Genomic DNA, 10519 nt, shown 5'->3' with positions numbered 1-10519 from the left:
TTAAACTTCAACTTTAAACTTTAAATTAAACTTCATCTTTCAGATTGAAGTCAATATACTGAGTAATATCCATAATAAAATGAATGTGATCCCTCTTGCACATTTTTTGTCCCATCTGCCCTATGAAAATGAACCTTTTAAGATAGTTTGTTGTTGAAACTGCTGTTTATTGTTAAACACATCATTCATAAAACAGATTCACTAATTATTCAAAATGAAAAACGATTTCCTGATGTTACAGAAACTTTTATACATTTCCCTGCCACTTCTAGCTTCTATGTGTCATGCTGTATTTTCAGAAACGTGTGAGCAGTTGCTTTATTTGTAATGTTTTACGTGAAGAGAAATGTGTGAATCACAGGCCTGTAAGAGCTCATTAAAAAACAAATTCTATAACGTGGAACTGTAAGGATGAAGAAATGATGCTACTTTAGCTAGGCCTTTTCAATGTTGTTATGACTCATGGCCATCCTCACTGCCCAGATTGCATAAACCTTTTATGTAATGGAACACTGTGGGAAAGAGGCATCAAATGGAAGATAATGGCAAGAGAAAATCAAATATTTATTCAGAGCTTTTTTAATTTTCTTCCTTTAAAAATAGACATTCTGTGAATAAAGACAGTAACTACAGTCCTAAACAATATGGACAACATGTTTTTCCATAGTTTATTTAGTGAAAACTGCCTGCAAATCATACCATTGTACCATGTCAGACTACAGCACCACTGTACTTCTATGGAAATTTACAAACCTCTAGGACCATGCATGCATCCATTAGCACATATGGTATGTTTGTGTTCTATTAGAAAAATCAGAAGAGTTAGAGTGATTTAAAAAAATAACTCCTCCAGAAATAAATCCTGAATTTCTCCTTCACGATCAATAAAGTACAACATCTATCTGTCTATAAGCAATAAAACATGGCGAAATAGTGGAAACTGAGAATATAACAGCCATTTTTATCAGTTATAGCAAAGTGTGACACAGCATAAAGAGGGATGAATGTACCATGTCAAGATACTGACTTGTTAAACTGACATCCTGTCATAAGGGATGTTGGTGATGGAGGGCATTTGCTCAGAGAAATAGTTTGTTGAACTGATATGAAGTGAATAGTTTGCTATCGGTCTGTTGGTTGCATTTTAATAACATAGCATGACATAGGCAACTGTGCGTTGGCCTGTACATTAAAAATAAATTTTAAGGTCAACAGGGTCAAGTGGTTAACTTAACAGAGAACATTTTCAGGTCACACTGATGAGTTATTCTGTGCTACCATGACAAATGCAAATTTAAAACAGTTTTATCCAATAAATGTAAATTGGGATTGCACTCAGTAACAAGAAATCACTTTATTCTGCAAGAAGACAGAACGTGTTCGGCCATCTGGGCTTCATCAGTGTCTGGAAGGCCGGATGGCCGAACACGTTCTGTCTTACTTCAGAATAAAGTGATTTCTTGTTATTGAGTGTGATCTTGATTAACAATTATTGGATAATACTACTGGGATAACGCATCAATTTTCCCTGAGCATAATGGAATCTGTAGAAAAAACCTTTTATCAGTTTCAGATTCTCATGCATTACCATTACATTTAAGTCTCAGAGGTAACCATTGGATAGTCCAATAAAGAAATAAATAAAAAAATGAATAAAATACCCAGCAAACCTAAAGAAAAATCCATGTCTTTTAACAATGCATTACTTTTTTGAAGGAATTTACTGAATTTTCAGACTCGTCTAACTGTCTAGACTTAACTAATATTCCTCTGCTGCGTGACAAGATTTTTTGCTTAATTCTTAATTTGTAATCATATAATTCAGGTAGCTGTAAATGACAAGTGTCTGTGCTAAATAGGAAAATCTAACATATTGGAAAGAAATGTCAGTTTATGCCAAATATAAATAAATAATGTTTTGATCATGGTATGTATTTTATCTAGATGGTTAGAACAGTCTTTTAAACATTGTGAATTTATGCATTCAGAGCACAGTTTTTTTTTAAAGATCACTGGGTCATTATTTTTCGGAAATTAGATGCTTGGCTCTGTGAATCAAATAAATGAGAGGCACAAACTGGAGCTAGTTGGACACTATAGCAACTGTACCATACTGTCTATGATTTTCAGTTGTGTATTCATTTTTAATGTGACATAATTCATCACTCTACCCTAGCATCACGAAAGTTAGTCATTTTCTTTGTTCATAAAAGTTTCACTAAAATATGCATCAAGGGATTTACCTTGAGGAGGGGAGTAGCTTTTCTACATGAAATGGATATAACTGTTAGGAGAGGGTCATCTCTTTATCCTTGAGAAACTGAGAATCCATTCATTGGATGGGCTCGAAAACCTGACTGACGCAAATGGATCATTGGGAATTGAAGTGTCCCAGCAGTAATTATGTTACAACGCTGCTGCTGCACACTACCACAGAGGTGGGATGGGCACGGGATGCTTCTTTTAGTCTTGTTTCTCTTACATCTTTCCACATAGTTAACACAGTCATACTGTCTTCTCTTTCCTACTCTCTCTGTCTGACTCTTCCTCCCCCTCTTTCTTGTTTTCATGCTGTCTCTCTTTCGTACACACACCTGCTATCAAACCCAAACACACGTGAAGTGCAGTGGAAAGTTTCTGACTTTTATTCTGCTCTGGCGAGTAAATGTCTCATCCCTCTTTTGAGTAACTCTTACAGCAGGGAAACTGTTGGTAGCTGATCATTGTCACCTATTTGTCACTGATGTCTTCTGACCTCTAGCTCTCTGCTGCCTGTGCCTTGAAGTTAAAGCAAAATGTCTGTTTCACTTCTTTTTTTCCCTGGTATTCGGGACTAAGTTAAAAAAGAGACATGAAATTAATGTAATGTCAATGGCGTTTTCTCATAAAACCCCAAGGCACTCAGTCAAAGTCACCTTGCATAGTCCTCTCATCCCCTGACAGTAGTGTGAGAATGAGATGGAGGATGTGTGTCTGGTAATGCTGTCAGCATATGATGCCCTTCTGTTACTGATTGTTATATCCACTCATAGTCATTCAGATTTTGTACATTGTATACATGTCGGATACTTATCTGAAGAATGGCAACATTTATACTTAGTCGGATGTATAATGTGGCCTACAGTGAAACATGTACTCAGTGTGAACAGGTTCATCCTGTGGGGTTTTCTTTCCTTTTGATGTCATTTTGGAAGTGATAAGTAGCTTTCTGTCTCCTGGTCCCTGTCTTACAGCACCATCCCCCAGCCCAAGCAAGGTGCTAGCAGCATGGAGGTTTGTTTGAACTTGCATTGATCCAATGTGGGATTACAGCTGGGTCATTGGAGAGTTGGACTGAGCTACCAGTCATCAGGGCAGATTAACCACTTGCTGTCTGCTTGGCTGCCATTTTAGTGCAGGCTCTCGCTGCTGACTTTGTGACTGTGTCCCTACTGTGCAGGACAGTCAGTCTCCTTTTGGACAATACATTTTTATATCTTACTGTAATAAATTAGGTTCAGAATGATTCACTATGTAACGGAAACATAATGCTTAATGAAACAAGACAAGAACGATGGTTGAATAACTCCTTACATTTCCTGACTTTTATTCAAGCAATGTATTAAGAATTTAATTGTAATGTTATAATGTTATTTAATCTTTATTTTACAGTCTTAAGATTTTGGACAGGGTTTTGTACAAACTATATGTATTTGATTCTCCTTTGCATCACCATTAACATTTTAGCCACTCCTTTAAATGTTAGTTAAATCACTGTTTGGTATGGGAAAATGTCACCTAAAGAAATGCTTTGCAGAGGAAGGGGAAGTGCTGCAGAAACTCCATGTTTTGCAGCCTGCCCCACCTCGCTCTACATTTCTCAAAGCCTCCTTTTTCACTTTTTTGTTCGCATGCCCTTGTGATAGCTCTTATTAATTATATCTCATTAGTTGCCTTGGAAACTGAGGTGAAGAAATGTATAACATGTGTTCAAAGAGTGAGAAAAAGAAAAAGAAAGAAAGAAAACATAAGAAAAAGCAAGTAAGAAAGAAAAAAATAAGGGGAAAGGTTGAAAGGATGGTATGGAGACAGTGGTTGTTGTTGAGGGAACAGCTGTGTGTCAGATTAGCATCAGGAGACATTAACACTAGTGATGCTGCTGGGGCCACAATTCTGCCTTTCAATGCTGGAGAGGGAGATAAGCACACTCTCACAAAGGGAAGAGGGAGAGCGTATGAGAGGGCTGGCTTGCCTCCACTCCCCTCAGGCCAACAGCCCCATTTACAGGTAGAGCACCTCCTGATGAAAGCAAGAACAAAAGAAGTGGATGTTTATTTCCTACTGCGCTTGTGTCAAGGCTCCATCGAAACAAATCGGTGAAACTGTGGATTTGGGCCGCTTCGTGTTTTGTCTCTAGCCTGCCAGAAGCGAATCGTAACGGAACCATAGTGTTGACACTTTGACTTCGATACACTTAGGAACACTGTCATGGACTGTTTCAGAGATTACTACAAGAGGCTTGCATCCTATTCAGCATTTAGTTCTGTCATGATCATGTTGTTCCAGTGTATATGAACTCGTGTTGTGAGGGCTGTGATTCATTCTTATGTAACTAGTCGAGTGTTTGAATAGCAAGGAAAGGTCTCTGCCTGCTAATTGTTGAGTGGCTGAGAGCGATGTGCGCATGTCATCCAGCCTGTGAAAGGATCCTCCCAATACACATAATAACCACAGAGAGTGAAGCCACGAGAGATGAGTCTCTATTGTTGTTTAGTCTCAAACTTACATTCAAGATAGTAATAAAGGGAAGGGTGTCCCAAGGTGGTCTCTCCCTTCTCTTCTCTTCATCTCTCCCCGGGTCTTTCTGCCTCCCCTGCAGACAGCATGTAGAAGGGTCCTGAATAACAGGAAGTGCAGGGGCAGGAAGTTAAGTCTTGTCTGCCCACGGCCTGTGGTAGGATACTGTGGATAACGCTGCCTTGCACAGGAAACACAACTGTCACAGCTATGTTCGAGACTTTGCCTGCTGTCCATCGCCTTCAAAGAAGTAAAGGCATGCTTGCCACACATAGGGGGTACAAGTCAGATAGAAGGAATTTTCAAATAACCTTCACCATATCAGATTTTATTTGGTCATTTGAGATGTGAACTGGAAAAGATTGTATTGGTGTAGATTTAGCTGGTACAGTTTTATTACATAACAAATATACACAATGGCACTGTCCTCATTTTTTGTTCATTAGGTAAACCCTGCAACATAAATCTAGGATGTATGTTACCTTTTATATAGGACAACAGTTGAGGGAGTAATGCCTCAACTTTGTGTGGAGTAGGAGAACATACTGGAGCCAGTAATTACACTGGGAATTGAACATGCTTTATTGAACGTGAAAGGGCCATACCTGTCACCACGCCTCCCAGTGTCTCTACAGTCCATCTTAATGGAGAAGGAGGCTTTGCGCTCACTTGACCAGTCTCATACCTCATCATGTAGAGGATCAGTGTGTCTCTGGTCAAAAACTGTTGTAATGCTTAGATGGGTATTTATTCTGGTGTGCCTCTCAGTTGTTTGTGATGTTTAGTGTAGAAACTCAGTGTAGTAAGTGTGCATAATGTAATTTAAAAAAATGTAAAAAAAAAAAGGAAAAGCCTTTTTCCATCCCATCAGTCACATCATGGGCTATGTAATCCATCATTTCAATTATAAATTTTTAAGATTAGGGGTGCTATTCAAATGCAAATTGCATGTAATAAATATTTCATTTATCTACATTTTAGGTGTTTTATGTACTGAAAGACTGAAAAATTGTACTTTAAAAATTCCATGTACACAGTTTATAGACTTTAACACCAGTGCCATTTAAATTGTGCACGCATGAAGTCTTTGTTCATAGTGTGTTTTTGTGTTTTGTGTCATTGTTGTTTTTGTTTTGAATTTTATATACTCTTGAGAAATAAGAAAACAGTCACTTAACAATATTTTGCCATATCATGCTGCACTGAAGGTTGCCACTAAACCCACTGTGTAATAATTTGAGCAAAAAGTGATAACTTATTACTTTATGTGCAAAAACATATTGTTTTGCACTGCTTACCATTTTTATTACATTTTTAGCTTTAATTAAATGTGTTATTACATTATGCACCGTTGTTACAGCATGTGCAGTTATTACATCGTTGAGTTGTTACAGTTTCACTGGAGCGAGACTGCAGCATTTTGGAGGAGCACGTAGCTTTATAGATGCTGCTTATGTCACACATTACACATTCACATACGACATTCTCTGTGGTCATTTCAGACCAGCCCAAACAGATGATTACACATTAGTCAACTCAAAAAAGTTTTTCTAAACCAAACTGCATCAAAATTTAAAGGCACCAAGTAAATCTTATCTTTTTTATCCACTGAAAAAAAGTAAATGATATAGAGGCTCATAACCAACGCAGATCACATTCTGTATGAATACACAGTGACAAAATAATTAAAATACTAATATGCAATATATAAGTGGTCAGCTGTCTGTCAGGATCATCACTTGCCATAAAGCATTGATATTGTCATGAACTCTGATGTAAATTATCTCCCATACTATATAAATAGTAAGGTGTGGCTTTGCTACAATATGTCTTTGGGGGTTCTGTTTGTACGTGACCATTGCTTTGTGTGTGAAATGAAAAATGAACAAAAACATCATCATTCTCCCTGACCTGCTGTGATGTGGTTTGGGGAAATTCTTTGTGGGGGTTCAGGTGGTTGCTTTCCTGGCACAGATAGCTGTATGTGGGTAGTTAGTGAGGTGATCTCAGTCAAGTTTGCCTACAGTGCAGCCCCAGTTCAGACAGCCAGACACCATAATGCCAGTCCATCTGTAACCTGTAATGACTGTGTGCCACTGGAACTGGTCATTTCTGTTTTCACTGCCAATTTGGCCCATAGCTTCCTTGCCTCACAACTGCTGACTGCATCTAATGCCCTGAGTTGTTAACCTTTCTGCGTTTATACTCACAGGGGAAATGTTGTTGTTTGGACATTTTCTGTTTGCTGGGTGCAGGTGATGGATGCCCTTCCAGGGCGGGGGATATATCTCTTCTTGCAGAGAAGCAGACAGGACAGAGTTAGATGTTCCCTGGGGAACAGTGCAGTCTGAAGTACTGGCCAGGTTACAAGCTCATGTGGGAATGTGCCCCATCGTCCTCATCCTCACTGGCTTCTCCTCCTACTCAGGAGAGTTCATCTCCTGTCAACCCCAGACTGGGTGCTCTCTCAATCATCTTAAACGCAAAGCTGGCATCAGGGTGGGCCAGCTCAGGAAGAACAAGAAAATGTTGCTGTTCCATCTCTACATGCAGGATCAGATAAACAGACTTTCTCTGGGAATGTGAATTTAACTGTGGAAAACATGTACTGTGGAAGTTAAATGAATGTAGTCAGAGTACTTAAAGTTAGAGATTATTGGAAATACACTTATTTTCTTACTGAGAGTCACTGAAGTGTGAAGTCGTCTTTCATCGACTTCAGGCGTGGTTCATGTACAGCAGTCGAGGAGATAAGGGCAAGCCATGCGGGTCTCATACTTTCTGTGCTTGAGAACAGAACACAAAGCCCTCCGGTGCTTTGATGTGCTTAAGGAGACATTGTTGAGTGTAAAGTTAACTTTCTGTTTTTCTCCCTCTCTCTGTCTGTCTATTTTTCTGTTGGTCCTTTTACAGGTTGTGGTGCAGTCTGCTGAAGAGCGAAGAGTGCATTGTGAAGAGTGAAAGAGCACATACAAGAAGAGGGGCTGTTGCACAATGTGCTAGGAGTGTGGGGAAGGAAAGCCTTTTGTTTTCTGATATTGTTAAGGTGCCAGAGAGACCATAAAGGACGCAGGCAATGGGGCGGAAGAAGATACAGATCACCAGGATCATGGATGAGCGGAACAGACAGGTGACAGAATGTCTATATATCTACCTACCTATCTGTCTGTTTGTCTGTGTATCTGTTTTTTTACAACTCATTTTCTCTTATCTTGTTTTACAAGATGCCACTGTTTCATTAGGTTGTGTCAGAAAAAAAAACTTGCTTGCTACCTGGTAACAGGTTACAGCCTTCCTGTGTTTTCCTTCCTGTCTTGGACCAGAATTCAGCATCTGTCATGATGTGAATGGATCTAAACAGACATACCTCCCTTTCCAAAGTCCTAGCCAGTTGAACAGCAACCATGACATTTCTTTGTCAGCACAATTTATTTACTGTACAGTCATGATTCCCCTGCCACCCTACAATTTCAGCCAGAGATCTTGATGAGGCATCGGAAGCACTGAGCTGCAGCAGGGGCCTCATGGTGTGGGAGTGATGACTGAGGGTAGCGAGGAGCACAGCGGGTTGCCTGTGGCCTACCCACACTGCAGGGCTTGTCCCCTGGTCCGGCAGTATGGCTGGGCCCCATTGCTGAAGCCCTGTGTGCTTGCAGCTGTTTGGTAGCAATTAGGAGCAGCCACTGCACCACAGCACCCTCTCATTTGCAGGGTGGGTCAGCAGGACACACAGCACCGTTCTCTGTCTTGGCTACACTGGTTCCAGCTAGCCACAGACAGGGAGAGAGCTGGAATTCAGTCTGTCTGCTCACATTAAATATAAACTCCTAGACAGCAAAACACTGTACAAAACAGCCTGGGCCTGTTTGAAACAAGAATAACAGGCTTGAGTATCTGTAGCAGGAAGGCTGGGTTCATTTCTTTTTTAAGCAGCGCTCCCTTTGATTTAAGAGCTAAGTTGAGGAACTGTGAATGCAGTTTTTGACAAATTACCCCAATTAATGAAGATGCATAGGTTTCCTGTATCCATATAGAACACATCTTGTTAACACCTCAATATAATTTGCATTCCCTCACAGGTGAAGAACATTTTGCTGTGCACACAGAAATATAATAGAGGCACAGTAGTGCTTCCTCTCCTCAGGGTATTAACATGATAGGGTACTAGCCAATCCGTACTCTACCTGTGTACTCTTCGAAGTTCAGCAAAGTGCAAAACAAAAATCCACACTGTGGAACAATTATCAGTATAAGACCTGGCTCTGGGTGGGATCCAAACAGGAGGGCAGGAGAAGAATCACTACCAGTTCGGTGATGTTATCTACACTGTAAGCAATGAGCTGTGACATCAGGGACAAAATAAAAGAAGGAAAATGACTTGAAAACAGGTTGTCATGATTTCTAGGTGAGCAAGTTAACCCTTTCAGATGATCTGTTCTTTACAATGCATATATTATGAAAGGGAGGAAACATTTCGCTCACTTGTTTAACAGGAAAGTGAAGCTGCACAGCTTATTATTAATGTGTGTCCTGAAGAGTTTGCATCAGATTTCTAAATGTCTCACTGTATAATTTGTAAGAAGGTTTATCAGCGGAACACAGACATTTCAGCTTGCATTTAGTTGGTTTCAGCTGGCTCAGCAGAGAATCTGCTATGACAATAGGCCGCTGTGCTAAAATAAAGCTTTAGTATAAAGTGATGTATGTTTGTGTATCTTACTCTCTTTTTTTGGGCTATGAAACACACAGTGTCATCTCCCTGGGGCATGCTACTAAACAAGGGAGAATAGCCATTTGGTCTATATCTACACTGCTTTGCTGCTAGCTATTCATACTTGTAGCACTAAAATTTAAGAATTTCTTAAGTGGACTAATTAGATAGCATTGCTATTTGGCATGTTGTGTGGGAAGAATTAGAGCTCCCGTGCATTATCACTGCAAGTGCTTTAAGAAGGCTGTTAACCTTTCAGTTTATAACACAGAGTGTGGCACAGACTGAGAAGGTCTGTAACACAGTCTATCAGGAGCTGTGAGGACAGAGTTGAGACAGGCAATGAGCTAACATTTACTTATTTTTAAATTTTGCTTCACGTCATGACCTACTGTTTATATTGACAGCCCATTTTCATAATTCAGAATAGTGAATTCTATTGTCCAAAAAATGGCAAATATGATGACAATTAAAACACTGTACAATTGGTACATTATGTCTGAGTTAAGACCTTTTGGTGCAGCTTTATGTTTGCACCCTTGTAGAGATGTACAGAATGAGACATGGAGGCCCGTCATGAGTTCTGTAGGATGTTAAAGAGACATTTCCTAGGCATAAGTGATGGTGCTACAACACAGCAACAGTCATTAGCCAGACTGACATGCTGATTGCAAATGAATGCTAGATAACAACCAGACAACAGCAGTGCCCTAGTTGATTCTCCTCATTTACAGCATTCATAGTAATTATTACCTTTTGAGCATCAGACAGACACACAGGCATCACACACAGACACAAACACACTTACATTTTTCATCACCTAAATCTCTTTCTTACACATACACGTATAGTTTCCTACTATGGACTCAGATGGGCCAGTGAATTTTGGCCTTTGGTATTTTGACTCAGCAGATATAGAATCCATGAACCCCACAAAATAACAACAGCAAAGCCTCTGGCAATGGCATATTCATGGTCCTTCACCTACTTCTCAGAGCACCCGTCATCTTTTCCATGGATCTACATACATGG

General features: G+C 39.7%; 1 protein-coding gene across 9 annotated transcripts in view; it reads left to right on the top strand.

Moving 5' to 3' along the window:
- The window catches only part of mef2aa (myocyte enhancer factor 2aa), a 50498-nt gene that overhangs the window by 7754 nt on the left and 32225 nt on the right, over nt 1-10519 (top strand). For all 9 annotated transcript variants that reach the window (XM_020611512.1, XM_020611496.1, XM_020611479.1 and 6 more), the window contains one exon: nt 7690-7906. In XM_020611512.1, the coding sequence (XP_020467168.1) occupies nt 7853-7906 (54 nt within the window). In that variant the 5' untranslated portion in view covers nt 7690-7852. The remainder of the gene's footprint in view (nt 1-7689; nt 7907-10519) is intronic.

The sequence above is a fragment of the Monopterus albus genome, unplaced genomic scaffold (genome assembly GCF_001952655.1).
Source record: "Monopterus albus unplaced genomic scaffold, M_albus_1.0 scaffold5.1, whole genome shotgun sequence".
NCBI lineage: Eukaryota > Metazoa > Chordata > Actinopteri > Synbranchiformes > Synbranchidae > Monopterus > Monopterus albus.
This window is presented reverse-complemented; position numbering and strand designations above follow the sequence as displayed.